At 40.7% G+C, this 21,865-nt stretch overlaps 1 protein-coding gene across 3 annotated transcripts in view; it reads left to right on the top strand.

Moving 5' to 3' along the window:
* Positions 1-1,819: 1,819 nt before the first annotated feature.
* LOC109040596 (chitinase-3-like protein 2) overlaps positions 1,820-21,865 on the top strand; it is a 70,644-nt gene continuing 50,598 nt past the window's right edge. The window contains exons 1-3 of one of the 3 annotated variants that reach the window (XM_072301327.1): positions 1,820-2,161; positions 13,648-13,835; positions 19,635-19,933. In XM_072301327.1, coding sequence (XP_072157428.1) covers positions 2,052-2,161; positions 13,648-13,835; positions 19,635-19,933 — 597 coding nt within the window. In that variant the 5' untranslated portion in view covers positions 1,820-2,051. The remainder of the gene's footprint in view (positions 2,162-13,647; positions 13,836-19,634; positions 19,934-21,865) is intronic. The other 2 variants (XM_019056578.2, XM_019056579.2) reach the window with 2 other exon arrangements.

Here is a 21,865-nt window from a genome sequence, read left to right as displayed (position 1 = left end):
CTCCCAGGCCGGCCATCTTGGTACTTATTGAAATCGAGCGGAGTTCAATCGTCGACATCGGCAGAAGTCGAATTCGAAAAAAGGGCAGTCGTCGACTCGAAGCGAACGGGTCGAATGGTTCCGCGAACTGCCGCGAATGTCATGAACATTCGCCGGGGCGAGTTCGGACGAGTTTGTTATTGTTTCTCATTAAACTATTTAAACTAACCCCTTTTGAGGACATTAGTAATAGTAATAGTACATCTACCTATTTAATAGTCAAGAATGTCTAATATTTTTCACTGAATAAATTTTTGCATGTCGTCGGATAAATTATTTTTTTGGCAGTGTGTCTGTTTTGTAGTAATTTCTTGCCTAGCCACTGCTTCTTTGACGTTAGTCTCATTATTAAGGCTTCCGTGGTCCGTGCTCTGTTTGGCAAGTGAGACAGGCGAAATTATCGGATCTGCAGCTAGTTGTGGGTTTTGACCGTTAAAATCTCAGTAGTTAACTTTAAATTAGGTTTTTTCGAGGAAAATTTCAGAGTGCTGAAAAAGTGCTGAAATTTCTGTGTCTCAGTGCTGATTTTTCGGCGTTGGTGCTGAAATTTGATGAGGCTGAGTTCTTGGTCCATGGCTGAGTGCTGATTTTTGAAAATTCCATCTGGGAACCCTGTAAAAAAAAAAAAACAGTCATTCATCAACACCAAGACCAATCCACACAGGTCAGTCATTGCGCAGCTTTTTTGAAATCCACTCCCCCGCCCGGCCCTAATTCGCAGCACTCATTGTGACGTACTATTGAGTGCTCCCATAAGAAATACATTGTTTGCACTCAATACTACGTCACTGCGCCAGGGCTGACAGAACGTGTACTTTCGGTACACACGTGTACTATCTATTTTCGTTTTGGATTATTTTTTACTTTTCAGAATTCGGATTAATTGTGTACTTTCGCCGAATTTTGTGTACTCTGTGTACAATTTTTTTCAAAATTAGGAAATAATCTCGAGTTTTCAATTTTTTTCTCTCAAAGTTATAGATTTTTGTTCCTTGCCGTTTAGTTGGCTGCAAGCTTTCACTCAGGGCTGCCAGAACGTGTACTTTCGGTACACACGTGTACTATCGATTTTCGTTTTGGATTATTTTGTACTTTTCAGAATTCGGATTAATTGTGTACTTTCGCCGAATTTTGTGTACTCTGTGTACAATTTTTTTCAAAATTAGGAAATAATCTCGAGTTTTCAAAGAATTTTTAAAATTTCCCGCCGAATTAGTGGCGCAAATAATTTATTAGGCTAAAATTCCCGCAGAAATCCCTCTCTGTTATTCAATGGTTGATTCTACCTAATTCTACTCAATCGTGGGATCAAATTGTAGACTTCCAAGTACCTACTTTTGGCGTGCTTTTGTGTATATTTGAAAAAAATGTGTACTATTTGTGTACTTTCTTTCTCGCGGATTATTTTGTACTTTCCCCCAAAATTTCGGATTATTTTGTATAGAGTCCCTTTATACTGAGAGTCAAGACAATTCGAATCCATTTCTGATTGGTTCCCGTATTTTAGGCCTCCACAGTGTCACAAACGGGAATAAAGATTACATTTTCACCAATTGCAAAGATTATAATCTGGAATGGACCAGGGAATTACGGGTTCGGCAAGGAACAAACGGAATGAGAGGAGGAACGGAGAAAGGCATTTGAGAATGGGCCGATCAAAGATTACGAAAAACGTTCAATTTCTGTAATCTTTATTCCCGTTTGTGACATCCATGAGCCGAATTGTCTTGACTCTCAGTGTAAAGGGACTCTAATTTTGTACTTTGGACTCAAATTCTGTGCACTTTCTCAAGTCCCGTTTCTGGCAGCCCTGCACTGCGCAGTAGAGTACCAAAATTCGTCCTCGGGAATGACTGACCTGTGTGGATTGGTCTTGATCAACACTATCACTCAAAAGAACCGTATAATCTATTCAGCTTGTGCGCTAGCAATGCTAAGTTCCCCATGAATAGTTGGTATTGGTACGAAACTCGTTTCTACCATGGTTTCTTGCTGCAAAAATCACTGATAAAATGTCCCAGAGAACTTCAATGAAGCAGCACGAAGCCAGAAATCCTCCGAAAAGAATGGATCACTACAAGAACTCTGACCTTCGCTACGAACTTCTGCAGGAGGACAGCTCGTGAGTATCTTTTCTGAAGATTCAAGGTTGTCGATCTCATCAGTTTGAGTATGCATAATGTTACGATACCTATGGTTACAAAGATCATTAATTATTTAAAGTATTAAGAATATTTACTTGCAAGACCAAGTGGACAAATACGAACTGCAACATATCAACAAGGAGGCAAGGCAGCAGCATCAGTGAGTCAAGCCAGGACTCAATCCTGGATCTATGGCTATTGCCTTCCCAAAACCCTAATGGTTTAACAAAATGTTTTGGTGTGCAGTTAAGAGCATGAATGTTTCAACACCGCAGGCTCTGTTTGCAAAAATCTATGCTGACTGAGCTGAATGTCGGCTCTCAATTTTCCTGATGCAATGCCCATGTCTGTAAATAGAAAGGGTAAGTGCTCTGTCGGGTCAAGCAGCATTCGAATCTGACTAGGGCCCTATCCACATGAGCGCAATTTGCGTAACTTATTCCTCGAACTGCTCAGTTCCCGGAACTTATTCCTTGAGACGAGGCATGCTGTCCACACGAGTTCGCCCAAACTGGAACCGGAACTTCAATAAAACTATACAATTACTGCAAAATAATAGATTATTACGACCGCCAAAGTAACAAAAATAAATGTAAAGATATGTAAAGGATGCAAAAAACAAAAACAAGCAAATTCACATCAAAAGAAACATATGTAGAAGCTCGGAGTACGGGGGAAGTTCCGGGTTTTGGAGGAATAAGTTTTAGCTCAGCTAAAAACATGTTCCGGGAACAAGTTCCTAAAAATAAGTTCCACGAACCGCGCTCGTGTGGACAAGGCCTGATGCCATGTGCCCAAATCTTTTTTATCAGCATTTAATTAATTGGAATCATGGCCATAATTTTGGAAAACCATTTGCGGTAAGCTAGAGCGGACGCATTGTATAGGCTTGTGACTGCGATCGCAGTAGCAGGTAAAAATCACTGTGATTCTTGAGGAGCGGTGATCGGTCGCTGTGACTGGCGAGGGACTCCTGTTATTCTGCTCTTTTTTTGGCAGTTTTTGCCAAAGGCGAAACGCTTACGATAAAAAAGTGAGCTATCAAGATTGTGGTTTTAAAGTGCGATAAAAATTAATGAATGAGTTTGCATAAGGTTAATCAGTTGTCATAGTTGAATGCTATAGCAAAGGAGCATACCTTCGATTCACTTACCTTACTGACAGTCCAAGATTCAACATTTCTTGCTTAGTTCAATTTTCCGCTTAATTTGAAATTCCTGCATTTTTCATTCGTGGGGATTTCAAATTTTGCCCCCCTTCCTAAGCTCTTTGGTCTACTTTTACGTAAAAAACATGGGTCCTATTTCCCAATTCTGAATACAGAGGGCTCATCTAGGGACTATCGCCTGTCATTAGCCACAGAAACATGGAAATCGCCTCCAGTGGAACGCTGAAACGAACTATGACAAAAATAAAAATTTACATTGTTTAAATGGGAGAATTCGCAACTTTGGCATGGTGGCCCATGGCACAGTGAGGAAACGGGTACTGCCATGAGAGCAAAGAGAACAGTGTCAAATTTTCGAAATCAAGTTTCCTTCAAAATTCGTCTAAATTCTTTAGATGAAATCACTGAAATTGCTAAAACAGTGAAATCTATACTAATAAAGCAGACTTCACGTTGATTGACTCACTCACGTATCAGCGGATCTCGTGAACGGAAGGTCGTAGGACTCTGAGATCCCGCACTGGGATCCCTCTCTATCGCAAGGCGCCGGATAAGGGAGGATTTCGCGATCCGCCTGCCGGTTCGCGGGACATCGCGGTCCGTCCGCGTGTTTCGATTTTTCCGTAAGGACAACGGGTGCGAGTAGTCAAGGAGAAATACGAAAAAAAGGGGCGGGGTTAACCCGGAACAAATTGCTTAACAAACTTTTCCTATGTAAACGTCATCAGTAGGTCCTCCTGAACAACATACCAAAATTTTACCACGGTCCGACCCCGGAACACCCCCCAAAATGCCTAAATTTCAAAATGGCGGCCATAATAAGGCCTCTAGGATTTCGGTTTTTTAAAATGCGCATATAGTGTCATGTGAGGTATCTATCCCTATGTAATTTTGGTCGTAAAATTCAGATATGAGGTCAAAAAAGTCCCCCGGTCAAAGGGGGTGCCCCAAATCTAAGATGGCGGCCAATTTTGTAGGGCAGGAGGGTGAATTTTTAAAATGCGCATATAGTGTCATGTGAGGTATCATTCCCTATGAAATCTTGGTCGTAGATTTCATTTATGGAGTCATAAAATCCCTCCGGTCAAAGGGGGTGCTCCAAATTTCAAGATGGCGGCTAAATTTGAAAGGCAGGAGGGTGGATTTTTGAAATGTTTATGTGACATGGCAAGTGAGGTATCATTTCTTATGTAATTTTGGTCGTGGATTTCATTTATGAAGTCATGAGAGCCCCCCTGTCAAAGAGGGTGCCCCAAATCCACGATGGCGGCCTTTGAAAGCAGGAAGGTGAGCCAAAAAAACAACAGTCACGTTAGAAGGCAGGTTGGCTATCAAATTCTACGTATTTTAGTCAAGGAGTCTGAATGAAATTTGAAAAATTAATTTTACACAAAAATGAGACATGACATGCAAGATGGTGACCATCATACTCGAGAAATCATAAATGGTAGGTAAGGTGTCTCGCTGATAAGTGCACAATTACTCAGAATTCATGTTCAAATGCTTTAAACACAGAGGATGAAAAATCTGAAATACCTGCTGTAAGTACCGGGATAATGAAGTAAAAATTCAGCACGTTTTAGATGGTGGGTCTTCACTTCACCGAGGGCCATAGAAAAGTGGGTAAACCTATATTATTTGGATTCATAAATTCAAATCATCGCACAGTTCTACGCTAAATTCTTTTTTCTAAGTAATCTGAAGCCATGGCAGTATTTGACGGGTGCCAAGGAAATGGACCATTTATGAAAGACTCCACTCGCCTTAAAAGAAGCCAAAAATTCAGCTACGCGCCTACAGTCAATTTCTCACCAAATCCATCTTTTGTTGGTAAAAAAGAGGTAAATTTTGACAAATTCAGTCACTAAAAGTAAACTTATCCAAATCATTGGCACACGCCTCGAATCCACCGGTTGTAAGGTCGTACATGTGAAATAAGATGCAGCTCTTGATATCGTAAAAGAGGGTGGTGCACCTTGTACATAAGAAAACTGACACAATTATTGTGAACGAAAACGATTCGAACCTATTCGTTTTTTTTTAAAAAAAAAAATAGATCCGAGGACATCAATTTTTCTTTGCACTTGAGATGTGATATTAATCGCATTAAGTCCAAGACGATTGTTCACAACATCCCTTGAATCCGTCACAGAATTGATCTAAGTTTATGTAAGCAGCTTCTGTTTCATACGTTTTGGCTTTTGCTGCGATTTAACCACTCACATGCACAGAATCGGAAAAGCATAACTATATTCGGTACGCTTATATCGGATCTTTACCTATGCAAAAATGCTGAAAGGTTCTTGAAACCTAAGCAAAGCTTTAAAAGAACAGAGAAAGCTGGATAGAACGAGCCGATCTGAAAGCTCTTCAATGGGAATGCTTTGATAAAAATGTCGATGAAATTTATCCTATTACAAGCAACTTCCCTCCAGTCCGAAATCGCTGCGTGAAATTATTCGGTATAATGGTAAAAAAAAAGGTGTGGTACAACACCATGCTGCATGAAAGTGAAAATTTCAGAAAATGAACTTATGCTGCACAGACTTACGTATAAATTAAGAAGACTTCATAAACTTGGCGACACCTCAGGAAGAAGATCCTGACAATCCTGACTCAGACTATGTCTCAACATGTGCTTATTCAGATTTTCGCCCATATTGACTAGAGTTTGTAGGTCACGTTTAATATCCTTATCTTCATTGGGCATGCATGTGCTTCTCTTAGGTGCTCCTGTTCACATCTTTTCATACCCTGGACAGCCATGATGGTCACCATCATGCATGTCACATCTAATTTTTGTGTAAAATTAATTTTTCAAATTTCATTCAGACTCCTGGACTAAAATACGTAGAATTTGATAGCCAACCTGCCTTCTAACGTGACTGTTGTTTTTTTGGCTCACCTTCCTGCTTTCAAAGGCCGCCATCGTGGATTTGGGGCACCCTCTTTGACAGGGGGGCTCTCATGACTTCATAAATGAAATCCACGACCAAAATTACATAAGAAATGATACCTCACTTGCCATGTCACATAAACATTTCAAAAATCCACCCTCCTGCCTTTCAAATTTAGCCGCCATCTTGAAATTTGGAGCACCCCCTTTGACCGGAGGGATTTTATGACTCCATAAATGAAATCTACGACCAAGATTTCATAGGGAATGATACCTCACATGACACTATATGCGCATTTTAAAAATTCACCCTCCTGCCCTTCAAAATTGGCCGCCATCTTAGATTTGGGGCACCCCCTTTGACCGGGGGACTTTTTTGACCTCATATCTGAATTTTACGACCAAAATTACATAGGGATTGATACCTCACATGACGCTATATGCGCATTTTAAAAAACCGAAATCCCAGAGGCCTTATTATGGCCGCCATTTTGAAATTTAGGCATTTTGGGGGGTGTTCCGGGGTCGGACCGTGGTAAACTTTTGGTATGTTGTTCAGGAGGACCTACTGATGACGTTTACGTAGGAAAAGTTTGTTAAGCAATTTGTTCCGGGTCAAATCGTATTTCTCCCTGACTAGAGAGAGAGTGCGAGTGAGATGGAGCGAGCTCCGCGTCTCGCGCTGGAAGACAGGTGATAAATTTTACGAAAGATTTTTGCGAGTGCAGACTCTTGCATCCGTTGCAAGATCCATCCATATAGGTCAGTCATTCCCAAAACAGAAATGAGAATCTTCTGCACATGACGTTAGCATTACTGCCGCGAAAACCAGAAATGTCGGAAACAATGCTTTTCTTAAGGGAGAGAGCAAATTTTTCTTAATGAATCATTTAAATTTCTTACTTTTAAATCCTTTGAAACTTTCTGAGGGTCGAAAAGATCGTTTAGACATTAGTGCCCAGGGTTTAAATTCAGCTGAATTTGCGTTTTTATATTTTTAAATGATTTTTGAAGTCAGCTATGTAATAGGCCATCTAGTGGTATAGATTCGCGTGTAAAAATGGCTGATGCAGAGTAAACTGTAAAAATGAAAGAACACAAATTCGGCAGAATCGAAGCCCAGGATGCTAATGTCTAAACGTTTCTTTCGACACCCAGAAAGTGTCAAAGGATTTAAAAGTAAGAAATTTAAATGACTCGTCAGGAAAAAGTTGCTCTTTCCCGTAAGAAAAGCATTGTTTCCGACTTTTCTGGTTTTCGCGGCAGTAATGCTGACGTCACGAGCCAATGGAAAGGGGCTTACCCCGAGGGGGGAAATCTGCGCAATGAGTGACCTCATTGGATCTTGATCCGTTGCCGGGCGACCCTATTAGGCACGCGAAAATCTGGAGCGTCTCTGCTTTGGACGGGCGGAGCCTTCTTTTGGAAGGGGGGGGTGGGTAAATTCATTACCACAAAAACGCAGCTGCAAGCTAAGGAATGGATCGCTTTCGATACATCAAACAGGTGAGATTGTATCGATATAGATTGCTTCAACATGTAGATATAGCCTCAAAAGTCAGTTGAGTAACCTGGGGGAACGGGTTATTGATTCTTATAAGTATAAACTGGCAAGGTTTATCTACAGCTCCATGACGTAAGAAATTTCTCCGCGCAGGGGGCGCCACCGCTGTGTTTTAATTTTTTGGTCCACGCTATCAGAGTCCGTACAGCTCCAATTGAGTCCTTGAGCTTTCATGAAAGTTAAAGGAATTTCTGTTTAAATCGAAGAGTCATAAGTTCTAGCCATAACATTCTTCTTCCTATTAACACTAAAAACGACGTGAAAAGTAGACTCTGAAGCTCTGAAACTTGATCCCAGAAAAAGTAGGGGTAAGCATGATGACCTTGATGAAACCAATCGCAATTGATCGCTCTCAGCAGTTGCAGATATCTCTCTCCCATCGTGAGTTGTCTCTCTCGCACTTACAGATATCCCGTAAGAGAAACTGGGATCAAGTTATAGCTTTTATTATTAATCTTTCAAAGCTCGCGTTTGTTTCTAAGGATTCCAGACGTATGCTGCTAGAACTTATGAGGCTTAGAATTTGAAATATTTATTGTGATATTTAAATAATCACTGATTTTGGAGTCGGATTATTGCAGCAAGACGTGGTGGATTCTTTCGGAACTACAGCTGAAGATTCACCAGATCCTAAAATGTTCGTTTCAGGTTATGTTCTATTGTTTGAATCAAACAATACATCGAACCCTCTATGATCGAACCACTATGAATACGATCCATACTGGGCCTTGTAAAAGTTCAGCTCCCCCCCCCCCACCATGTAACTTTTGATCGGTTGCTTTCAGCCAAATGTTCTTCGGACGAAAGGAACTGCTTTAGGGAATAATTAGAACGTCGGAGGCGGCGACCCAAGGCTGCTTGGCGGACCCAAATTAAACATTTTCTTCATATTCTTCGTCGAGATACTCCCGACCAAAATTTAAAATAGCCCTGTTTTCATAAAATTGTGTGCGCTGGTTACAAAATCCTAAGGAATTAAACTTGTGATTTCAATGTTCAACATTGGAAAACTTTCAAGAAAAATTGCAAATCTCATCATTCAAGGTCGCAGACCGGCCCCTTCGGCTACTCCGCAGGCAGCCCCCCTCCCCTCTCATTTAACATAAGAATTACAAGTATGGTTCCTGAGGATTTTTCGATCAGCGCACACGATTTTCTGAAAACGGACCTATTCTAAATAGTGGGGCCGATAAGCGTAACAATCGTGCACTTCTGGAAGAAAGCGTGAAAATTTCAGGGATTCATCTCTACCCTATAGACTTTCGATTTAGACCTAGACCCCAAGAATCTGAGCCCCCTGGGGGGGCAGGGGGGCCCCCAAATTTTGAATTTCGTATAACTACTGAACGGCTAATGTTAGCGTATTTTTTTTTACAGCAGGACGATGGGAAATTTTATTAGGAACAAAAATGGTTCTAATGAACACATATGGTTCTAATGGTAGAAATGAATTTTTCTGTGGGATCGATATTTAAGGCGTAAAACGCGAAAAACCATCGGGGGACGGGGAGCCGGCCGTTCTGAGGTAGATCCGCGCGCTGCGCTGCCTGCCCGGGACGCGCGCGGCGGCAGAGTACGGTGTTCCCGACGAAATAGCCGCTTGTCTCGGTTTAATCTCAACGGTGCGCAGTTTTAAAAATATTATAAATGTATCGTACTACCTATAAAGCCTTAAAATAGGGCTTAATTTTTGCAGGTAATATATGTATACAAGTGAGCGCACGGCAAAAGAAGGAGAAGGAGAAGGGGCTAAGTGCTGGAGTTCGGGGATGTTTTGTTGTACGGGTTTGTCAATTTTTATTAAAGCATCCGAGATAACTGTATCAGACATCAGTTGAACGGAATAAAATCTGACGCACAGTTGTCTCGTGAAGGGGGGGGGGGGGACTAAAAATCACAAATCTTTTTTGTTAACCACGATGACCTGAAAAATTATTTTAAAGTGTTTTTTTTTTTCTCTCTCTTTTTCTCGGTGCTGCGCCACCAGAATGATATCTAAATATGCTTACATACCCTAAAGTTCCCGGGAGACGGCTTCCAGCCAGACTTTTGAGACAGGGAAACTAATTTTGTAAAAAATGAGTATACATAAAAACATGCTTATTCTCCTCTCTTTAAGGAACATATTGGTACATCATTGCTACGTATAGGCATTTTTTAAGAGGACCAAAACCACCTTCAAAACTTGCTCCGAAGAAACGCCAAAAGAATCTTGAGAAAGCTTGATAGGGATAAAAGACTAGGGGTGTTCAAACGAATTCTTGCCGGAACACTATCGACATCGTCTCTTATTGAAACTGGCGGCAGTACCGACAGTGGCGATGATATCGACAACAGCCGGCCTTATCGGAGTTTTGAGAGCTCGCACTTAATGCATTGTTGCCCTGTGTGTCGGTTTATCAGATTGCCTGGCGCGGCGGCGCGTAAAATAGATGTACAAATGGCAACATCTTATTTTCGCCAGCTCCGAAAACTCTGATCGCTATAGACGCTATTAGTGCAACGTCACAGAAAAGCGATATCTATCGATTTTTCCGCATTGGTAGCATTGAAAGAGGTTATGCCAATGATATTGTTTGGATCCAATTCGATATAATGGAGAATCCCTATGATGACGTCGCCACTAATAGCGTCTATCGGCAAGAGCGCTCTTATCGTAACTTTTTCTTAACGGAACTGTTTCGGTAGCTTACCGACAACCGATAGAACAGCCCTATAAAAGACCCTCAAAAACATTCGTTGGACTGCTTCCTGTACAGTACAAAGAATATTATTAAGTAATAAATAGCCGCCAATATCCGCTAACCTGCAAAAACGTTCCATTTGAGTCATAGGAAGTCGCGCCTACTGGGGACCTATCCTGTTCTTATGTCGTCAATTAAATCGCGCATCATTCGATATCCCGCAATCTCGGTAATTTTGCAACTGATTACTAATTACTGATTTTGACGAGAAATTAACCTTTTGATAATCTCTAAAGCTAATTCGATCAGTGTTAAACTGTACGATAAAGTTTAAGGTGTACGTTTTGTGCACTGCATATTTTGCAAGTCCCGTTTCTTGACAATTTTCTCCGACACACTTACAAATCAAAAATCGGTACGAGATTTGGTGGATTGAAAAAGAAGAAATGTAATGAATTTCCTCCTGACGTACTGGTCCTTCTCAAAGTTCTTTAAAGGATCAGAACCTGCATGATAAATAAATTTCCTCCTACATTAATATTTTTTTCAATACAAATGTTACCAACTCCACTCCAAACTCCGTAGAACAAAATGAAAAATAATATACATGGATTTTTTTAGTACTCATTCCATTTTTTATGTCTCGTGGAAAGTACCAATAATATCTTCAAGGGTGACTCGATAAAAAGAAGCGATAGGATTCAGATATCTTCTTTTAGTGTATTTTCCGAAGGAAATACACTATTTTATTATTCATAATAATGTATTGTTCTATTTTTTGAAATATGCATATTTGTTGAATAACTGAAAGAGTGGGGAGTTCATGAAAATGAAAACTTCTATTCACTGGCTGGAGGAAAAAAGAGGAGAAAAGAACATTGTCGGAATGTTTCGTATGTAACCTGTGCAATTGCGAGAAACCAATTAACATGAACGAAAAACGATATTGGAGGAAAATGAAGGAAATCTGGTATCCTTGGTGGCGAAGGGAATGTGAAGCCCCCCTCTTTACTCCTCAAGTAATGTCTTAGCATCAAGTTTTGCAAAATTCTTGCTTATGTAAGCAGCCTATGGTCCCATTCGCCGAAAGTAACGTGGAAAATAAACTAAAAATAAGTTAGGTATCAAGGATCCGCCATTTCCAATAGTCAATAAAAAGTGGGTCAAAATCGTATATTAAAACTTGTTATTTCGTTCTAATATCTTAAAAAATGTAATCCTTTACAAAACTTACGTGAGGAAAGGGTAATACACTCTGTACTGAGATCGGAAAAGCTCTGTATTCAGAGAAAACAAGACGCGTGATGCGCGATGACCGACCCGCCCTCTTATTGACTCGGCACTTTTGCATTGGAGTATTTCGCCTTTTGCTTGTTTTTATGTGTTACTAATAAAAAGTAGAGCTTATATCGCTATGGAAAAGTATTTAGGCAGTACAGTAAATTCATAATTATTTTTAAAACTGCGCACCGTTGAGATTAAACCGAGACAAGCGGCTATTTCGTCGGGAACACCGTACTCCGCCGCCGCGCGCGTCCCGGACAGGCAGCGCAGCGCACGGATCCGCCTCAGAACGGCCGGCTCCCCGTCCCCCGATGGTTTTTCCCGTTTTCACGCCTAAAATATCGATCCCACGGAAAAATTCATAAGAACCTGTTTTGTTCCTAATGAAATTTCCCATCGTTCTGTTGTAAAAAAATTACGCTAACATTAGCCGCTCCGTGGTTATTCAAAATTTGGGGGCCCCCCCGCCCCCCCAGGGGGCTCAGATTTTTGGGGTCTATGTCTAAATCGAAAGTCTATAGGGTAGGGATGAATCCCTGAAATTTTCATGCTTTCTTCTAGAAGTGCACGATTGTTATGATATTTTCCTTTTATCGGCCCCACTAAAACATTGATCGCAAATATCTCGGAGAAAAATATCGTAGCCCTCCACTTACGTCATTTTTTATCATCTTTTTGGAATCGCCATTAGAAATAGGGAACACACTTTATTAACAATTTTGAACTCCCTTCCCGTATACCACTACTATGCAACCCAACCCACCCCCCTCATTAAATATACACATAATACTTACTAGAATCTCCTCCACCCCCCCCCCCCCCAAATATCCCATAAATTGTTGGAAGACTAGAACTTATAGCTGGACCAAATTCGAAGTTTCTTTAAAAAATAATGTGACATGAAAACTTTACTAATAAAGTTTAATAAGAGAGGATAATATGAACGTATTAATAGTATGCTTCACAGACCAGTAAGCGGCTATTATTACTTGGCAAGTAAGTACCGGCGCACGTGAACTTTACCAATATTTATTGGTTTTTAACTAACAGTGACCGTTAAATAATGATGTAATACTTTGCAAATATCTATGACAAGAAAAAATCCTTTAATTGATACCACTAATTTCTGCATTTATATCCAAGCAGTGCGTATCAAAGTAAATAAAAACCCAGAGACAAAATTTTGTAATTGATCACTTATCACTGTGATTACTGATTGTGGGGGTTTTTCTGTGTATAGCACAAGTTTCCTGCTTATTTATCTTAATTGTATCAAAACGAGACATATTAGAAAGCTGGTATTGCGCCAAAAAATGACGCAGTTTTAGGCAAGACAGCAGTAAGTGACAATATTCCTCCAAAGAGCCAATGAAACGGTGGTTTCAAGTAAAGTGCCGCCCTCTAGAAAATAACTCACATCTATCGCTCAAATCCCCCTCTCACTATTTCACCTTATTAGGTATCTTGTAACTATAAATCTCTTCCCCTCCTACCTTACCTAGTTGCCCCTCTGTATGTTTTTCATGGCTTGGTCTTTTTGGGCCAGGAAGTCACCTTATGGAGCCTTAGGGTGTGAAGATGGTGGTAGCGTAGTGCCTCTTTCACCACCTGTTGCCTTTTTTCCCCTTTTTTACACGTGTCACAATCTAAAATTTATTTCTGTTCACCCATAACCAAACCTCCGTCACTTTAACATGTCTGAAGTTGGCTGGAGGCTTCACAGGGATTAAAGCCAGTAAACCAACAGTAAAACTAGGAAAAAAGAGAGAAATGATGACTGAAAGTCTATAGCATCCCAAACGGAGATACCTGGTCTCATACTTTAACCATTGATATGTTTCCTCCATCTGTGCAATATTTTATTTCAGATTTGGTCCATCAATTCATCAAAATCGGGTGAATATTATGTGGGTTGCACTTTGTCTTATCGGTCTTACCACAGCAGTCATCTCAGCTGTTGTGTACCTTGCATGCAGTAATTATGAAGAAATCTTTCCTGAATCCAAACTAATCGAGATGGACTTGATCATTTTTGGCCCTCAAAAAGTGGTTAAAGGTAGGTTTTTCCTCCTATTTTTTGTCTTGTCTCAGCAGAGTATCTAATAATAATTCTTCTTTGCAAGTCTGACCTCAGAGCGAAGGTTTTGTCCTCTGCATGCTGTAATTTATTAACAGTCCTTAAACCTCCCCCCCCCCCCTCTTCCCAACCAGTAAATCAGTAGCATTGTTTGTTTCTTTTCTTCTTAATTGTGCTGTTTCCAGGTATTCCAAAAAAATTTGCTGTGTGCCTCTCAAGTGCAAAAAAATCCATAAAACCCCAACAACAATCACCATAAAAACTCATTTGGCTTGCTGTTAGGAGTTTTTTTATGAGATTTGTCGCGGTTTCAGACGGGGTCAGAGTGGCGTAAGGAACATCACATTAATTATGTAAAAATCTTGGTAGATTTTGAATTTTCAGCCAAAAAAGAACATTAGCCCCTGGGCAAGAGCCTGAAAAATCATACTGAGCCAAAAAATTGCCTAAATTCAGAGAAATCAAACCAGATCCTTTTTGGGGAAAAAACTGTATTGATTTCTCTCCATTTTACAAATTTTTGGATTTAGAATGATTCTTCACTTCTTCAGGCTCATTCACACGGGTTCTCTATCTAATTTTGCCTAAAAATCCAAAATCTGCCAAGATGTTTACTTTATTGATGCGATATATATTGCATGCCTGTTCGCCCTAGCCAGATATCTTGACGAATCAATAGTCCAGTCAAAATAGATCAAATATCCCAGATTAGGGGAGCGATTTTTGGCTAATGTCGCTTGTTGGATTCTAGAGAGGCACAGGCTAAAAGTTCCCGTCAATATCGCCTGTGCTTAGCCCCCCAGTTCCCACACCACCCACCACCCATAAGCCTAAAAAATACATTTTTCGACTATATCTCAAGAACGGTTGGAGATAGCGAGTTGGGTCCAATTAATTGGAGAAATATTCCTCATCTAATTCGGTAGATAAGTTTCCTAAACTTAGAAACCTCTCCGCTCCGGGCACTCCGTGACCCTCAGAATGGCTGCTGCGGCCATCCTCTGGCCGCGTTGGGATGTCATAGCACGCTTCCTCACCGTAGACGCATCAGCACGGCTCCAGGCCGCGCTGGTTGCTGCGCTGTCGAATATCTCAACCAGGGATTTAGAGCTGAGGATTGAGGGAGCATCATAAACGGAGCGGCATCGGCGCGAAAGGCGGAGGCCCGGCGCGGACTTTCATGCCGCGTCGAACAGTGCGCCGGGGGAGCGCATTTGCCGTTGAGGCGGCTTAACCTGGTGAAGCCGACACCCGGCATGACTTTTTGATGCTGAGTCCAGCATCAAAATTGAGGCGGCTTCAATTAGCAGAAACGTCGGACGTCAGCACCCCGGTCGGCTAATCGCACCGGGCTGTGTTTTCAACCCTTCCTCGGCGTCCACTTCTTAGAACTTCTCGGCGAGACGTGGCGTGGGCCGCCGCCAAGACAAAGGGGTGTTCCGCGAATTCATCGCCGAGTCCAAGGGTCGCATACCCCGGCGGTCTTCTGGGACAGCCCCGTCGGTAATGAAGCTGGGTGGCGGGACCGAAAATTGATGCTGTATTGGGCCGCGAGCCGAGGGTCCGGCCTCAAAAGTTGAAGCCCATGTTGGTCCCTGAGCCAGCATCAAACCTCAGCATCAGCGCTTAATGCTGGCTCATTCGGCACGCCAGCATTGGGCTTCAATGCCCGAAGCCGGCGCCTGCAGGTTGCGCGCATAAGGCGCGGCGCGGTGCCGCATGCCCGCACGGCCGCTACCTGCGCATACGGCATTAATGCTGAAGCTACGAGTCGATGCTGTACGGCATAACCTCATGAAGCGCCTCAAATGCCTGATCTCAACCTCCTCACTCCCTCACTCTCTACATATGCCTGGAGTTTACATGATGTGCCATGATAATGTACACCTACCTTGTTTGCTGTGCAAAATTTTGTTTTAAGTCGGTAAGTTTAATGCTTGAAACATAGCCGATGAACGAAATACAACTTCATATCACGGAAACGTGGATTGATGACACTTTAATCCTAATCATTGCATTAAATATGTGTGCGGTGGTCATTTCAAATCATTTGTAGACATCATTTCGCGAATTTTGAAAACATCAAAGATCAAGGGCGGAGGAGGAGGGCGGAAAAAAAGGAATTCAATAGCGGTCGGATAAAGATAAAAGAACAACATTTACCTAATCATAATTAGGGGATCGGAGAACAAGGTGCATGAGTGCAGAAATGATGTCCTTAAAATGGCGGGAAATTGCCGTTTTTCCAATTCTTCAACTGATTTGCTTCTAACTCGGCAAGCGGCAACTTGGGAAATTTCCAAACACCGGACGCGAATTTGACTTATTGTCTAAAAATTACTTAAACCTCTATAAAATGGCGGGAAACTGCCGTTTCCTGATTTCCCATTTGCCTTCGTAAAGGACCCCGCACACCTCTTATAAGAAGGTGCACCGTGAAGAAACCTTAATTTTTTCATGGCATTCGATTCTTCTCGAGGATGCTGATGAAAAGTTATCATTGCGCCAACTTTCTACGATGCACCGTTTTCGCAATAAAAACGGCTGAGAATATTCAACTTTTCGGCGACAGTGAATAAAAAAGAACAAAGCATTCGAGAACAGGCTCGATGTAAATAAGGAACAAGTCGGTTGTTTAAGGATTATGAGTTCACGAATGACGTTTCCAATGCTCATGCTGGGCATTGGATGATGTTCTCCCAGGAAAGTGTAAAGTCTCCGAATACGTACGTTACTACATTTTTTTAAATTGTACGGGTTCGACAAAATTAATGATCATTTAGGTATTCCTTTGTAACCACCACATTCCTCTTATTTAATTATTGTCCCAGTTTGATTTTTGTTGCCATCTTGAAGTTTTGTGACGTCAGGCGGGTACCAGTCTTGCTAGGCGACTACCGAATCTGTAATGCGTAGCCGGCGTAGCGCGCGTTTCAAATCTTTGCCTGTTCTCATCAAGATGAGGGTGCGAAGCGTTGTGTGATAAGTGAGATGAGATATAAATTATCCGTCACATTCCTTCCTAGAGCTGTGCCTGTTCAAGCTGAATTCAGTTTTTTATTTCTGAATGATGAAAGAATCTCAAAGGATCGAAGTATAGCCAATTCTTACCTATAACTTGCAAGATAACACCCTGATGAGGTCCTGTTTCCTCTAATTGAATTATGAATTTTTCCAGTATTGTTGCAATATCAGGAGAGTACCTTTTAGCGGAAACCAGTGTCACAGTATGTCATACATGTTTGATGTAGGTAATTCTCATCCAAATAAGAGACGAATAAATATTTACCTTCATTACTACCAAGTAGAAGAAAAGTTCCACCATGAACTTACTTGGCCAATAAAAATGCAAACAATGATGCAATTTTTTTATTCCCTGACTCCAAATAGTAAGAATTCTAAGGCATAGTAAAAACTGTATATATCATTCCTCAATTAATACAAGGTTGACTGTTTGCATGGAAATGATAGTACATTAGTTGGCGCATCTAGTTTTCTAAGTTTTAGATTAAGTTGATGAAGGTAGCAGGTTATCGTCAGCAAGAGCTGTTGATATATATGTTACGGGCAACGTCCGGGTCTCGGGCATCGTCGTCAATGCCCGGACATTGACGACGGTGCCCGAGAAGTGCTTTAAACGGTTGGGCCAAGATTGGGATCGAGAGAGTAAGGCAACCATGCCCGGGCACTGACAGCGATGCCCAAGGGTTATTAGGCACCGTCAAAATGAAAAATAAGTGAGATGAAAATAATGACTCGCCTATTTGTTAGTGCAGGATTGTTGTGCTATTTGTTAGTGCAAACCAAAGTGAAAATTGTTTTATGCCTCTGCAATTTTCAGCTTCGCGCTAGGTTCTCGCAAGAAAGTCAGCACAACGCGCGGATCAACATTTTGTGGAATTTCTTGTTAATTTTAGAACGTGTGCCAAAGTCACCGTAAGTATTCCACAAGAATTGCAAATCTGAAAAATCTAGAAAAGTAACAAGTACCTCTCAGCCTCAGCGCAATTTGCACCCCTGTTCACTTTCTGAGAATAGATATATTTGCATATTGATTCATGTCGATGATATGCTGTTAGGAAGCTCTCAATTATCTTTAATTATTAATTTTAAGAACCAACTTTGTAAAATCTTTTAAATGACTGATTTAAATGCAAAGACATTGAATCACGTTGACCGTGCGCCCGGCTCGGATTAGTACTGGCGGAGCGAAGCAAGTCTCTCGGAGCCCCATGATGGGCGGGCGGGGAAGGGGAGAGAGCGTGTGTCCCAAGCACTCGAAGAGACTGCAGAGAGGCAATGGAGAATTCATGCCCGCGCTCGGTCTTTCACGAATATCTCGTTTAGAGTCCATTTTCAGACAAAATTCCTAAGAAGAAAAGTTTTAGAACACATAATTTTACACCCGAATAGCATTGTTTCATTTTTCCGAACTAATTATTAACCGAGGAAAAAAGCCTCACAATCCGACAAAAATTCACTGGAGCCGCTACTGTGCATGCGTAGATGGGACACACGAACTCATTGATGCGGGTCGGTGCCACCACTCATCACATGCGAATTTTTAAAAGTTGCTTCGGCTTTCGTAACACGGGATGCACGGTCTACGTGATTCAATGTCTTTGTCTTGGTCTACAGTAACGGATACACGCCCAGATGTCTCTTTCGCTGTCAACTACTTATCACGTTTCCAGAATTGTTGCTCGGAAATGCATTACAATTACGCATTACATGTTCTCAAATACTTGCATTCGACAAAAAACCTCAAACTAACTTTCTCTCATAATCCTAAAGGAATCCGATCGATCGAAAATCAACTTCAGGCTTTCTAATTCGTTTAAAGCATGTACCAATCTTTGGAAATCCCAAAAACAACAGGTCGTATCAAAAGCATCGACACATGCAGAGTACTACACGCTATCGGAAACAGCAACTGAGTTGCCTCCAATGGACCACTAGACAAGGTACGAATTTAAGCGATCTGATTCATGTTTCTTAACCAGAATTTCACATAGAACACGATTCACACAACGAAAATTACTGAAACCAACTCCTAACGAAGATATTAACGTTTTTATTACACATTGGTTACGAGGAATTTGAACTGCCTGCTCACAAGAAACTCAAAGCTCTACGTGAGTCAAATCGCCCACTACAACGGTTTCAGCGAGCTTCTCAATCGAGCAATGTTCATTTCCCACCATGTGTTGTTCAAGCTATTAGCAATTTGCTATAACTGAGCCAAAGCGTCAAGATTGAGGTTGCCAGATTTTTATATCGCAGAGACTGTCATGATACCGTTTAGCGCGCGATGTGAATCACGTAGAGCATTGAGTTTTCATGAGCGGGTGGTTTCAATTCACGCATCAAGAATCATTAAATATCTTCGGAAGGAGTTAATTTCGGTACTTTTCGTTGTGTGCATCGTGTTTTACGTAAAATTTTGGTTAAGAAACATGTATCAGAATGCTGAAATTCGTACCTTATCTAGTGGTCCATTATAGGCATACACACCGGTGACTTAGGTATGTCACCACTTCTCTGTACTTTGCACATTCATTCATCATCGTGTCCGCTGTATTCTTGGTCAATAAATTTTATCCCTATGAATCGACGACTCTTTTCATTTAAGTGAAACCATACAAACTTCCAACAGAGCTCATGAAAGCTTATAGTTCTTATTGCAAGAATCTAACCAAAGGACCTCTCACATTGTGAAAGGCTCATAATATCCTAGTTATGCAAAAATAACTTTATTTTTGTAATGTTTTCTTTCAGGGGACTATAAATTTGTAAAACATAGAGCCGAAAAGTATGCTCAGTCCACCTATGACCATGCAAATTCTACCAATTGGAACACTTTTGCAAAGAATGTTCACGCCGAGGCTGATCAGAAATTTCGATACATTCCAAAGAAATACAAACTAGTATGCTACTATACTCTTCCCAAAAACGTCTCAACAGGACAGCTGTTACCCGGTAATATAGATCCTAATTTGTGTACCCATATTAATTTGGCATTTGCGTTCATCGAAAATAATGGCAGTATTATCCCACAGGCCGAAGCTGATTTTGAGGTGAGTATCTTAATTCCAGCTTTTAGTTTCAAAATTTTTTTATGTCCTCGTTATGCAAATAAAATTACATAAAAACTAGTTTCACGGAAAAGTCACGATCTATAGGGGAAAAAAAGCTGGAAGCAGTTATAGCAACAGTTGTCATGAAATAAGATAAAATGGTTTGAATTTGAGTAATTATCCATGTACTTTAAGACATTTCAAGGACAGTTGAGAGTATCCATATCATATTATTAATATTATATTTTCAAATACAAAATTTTGCAGTTGTTTAATACATAATAACTGAACACTTTTTACTAGATATATTAAACATTTTATTTAAATTTGCGAAACTTATACAGTACACAGCGGACGTTTCAAAGCCGGATTTGCTTTATCATCAGGGCGAAGTTATTCATGACTGGACAAGGAAAAACACGAGAACCTAGTCCAGTCACAGCGAGAGACCAGTTGTTTAACGCTAGATACACAGAGATAACAAGTGAACACGACAAACTATAACAATAAGCACATACTAATAGAGAGGCAGAACTCTCATTAGCTGTGTTTATCCGAGACTCGAAGTCTCACTTCAATCGAAGCCAATGTTCAAATCACAGCATAAACGATGCGTTCGAACTAACGTAATGTACGTTTCCGTAATGTGTGTTTGAAACCTTATTTTACATGAAAGACTCGGTTTTTGCATTCCATATAAACAAATTGGAGGTTAAATTTCAAGTTAAAATGCAATTTCCAGGCGAGCGATCGGTACAATGGCGGATTTGTTGTCACAATGTTTGTTAACAATTCGTGTTTCCCCTCAACTTTTTTGTAGTTTTGCCTTTAAGTAAAGATTGTTTAAGCTCGTAATTTCAATAATTATTCTTCAAGTTCTTTCACAAAATTCCTTGCGTTGTATGTGGCTGGATCTACCCAGATTTAGCATTTAAATGTAGTTTTCTGGTAAAGGTGTTAATCGTCAGATTTAAGTTGGGTTATCACATTGTCTTCAAATTATTCTTGCCGAATTTTGGATGAAATTACTTTACCCAAAATTTGGTCACTGCAGTCCAAGTATTAAGACTTATAATTCAGAAGAACCGATCGTTGTTTAAATCAACCTCAATTATGATCTCTCCAACTATAATTGTTTTTGTGTGTCAAGAGAAGTGTGTTGGCAAACGAACACAATTTGTAATCATTCAAATGATTCATTTTTTCTCATTAATTCTTTCACTTACCTAGTGTTACCTATTAGTTGATGACGTGTATTAATGCAAGTAGCGTTTTCTCACCAAAACTTATGCTCCTTTTCATCCATCCAACTTCACAGGCTACATCTACAACTGAATAATAGCTTCACTATTTTACCTCCTGCGCAAAACTAGTTTTATTATATCTGCACGATTTCCGGATTTCAAGGTAAGGCACCCTGCTCCATCACCATATCTCTATCTACCAATTAAATCTAAAATATGGTCCAAGCGGAGCTGTAGCGTAGCTCTTGAATTTGTGTGTTTGTAGTGCATCTATTTTCTGGTTATCCAACTGACAGTGAAAGACCAGATACAACCGTGAGCTGCTGACTTATTTCTTTCATCCAATTTCTTGTGAATGATAACTCAAATTCTAAGACCGTCACTTGCTAAGACTGGTTCAAAGTTTTTGCTACCAAATATAGTCATTCTCCTTATACTGAAGCAGCAGGAAGGGGATCTCTGGTAAGTGAGTTATCTGTGTTCGAGGATCTGCAATTCGTGATAACTACATATATGGGTTTCTACTGAGACATATAGCAATTGTTGGTCGTTGAACGTCATGCAAAAATTGAGCCTTGGAATAGATGCATGAAATGTGGAGAGTGGCTGTCCAAGCTAAAATGTCTTGTGACAAAAGTCAATGTTAGTAAATACGCTTAACAGATAGACTAAAAGCTTTGTTCCAATC

This window comes from Bemisia tabaci, chromosome 1, assembly GCF_918797505.1.
Source record: "Bemisia tabaci chromosome 1, PGI_BMITA_v3".
NCBI lineage: Eukaryota > Metazoa > Arthropoda > Insecta > Hemiptera > Aleyrodidae > Bemisia > Bemisia tabaci.
The sequence above is the reverse complement of the archived record's forward strand: the minus strand, read 5'-3'. Positions and strand labels throughout refer to the sequence as shown.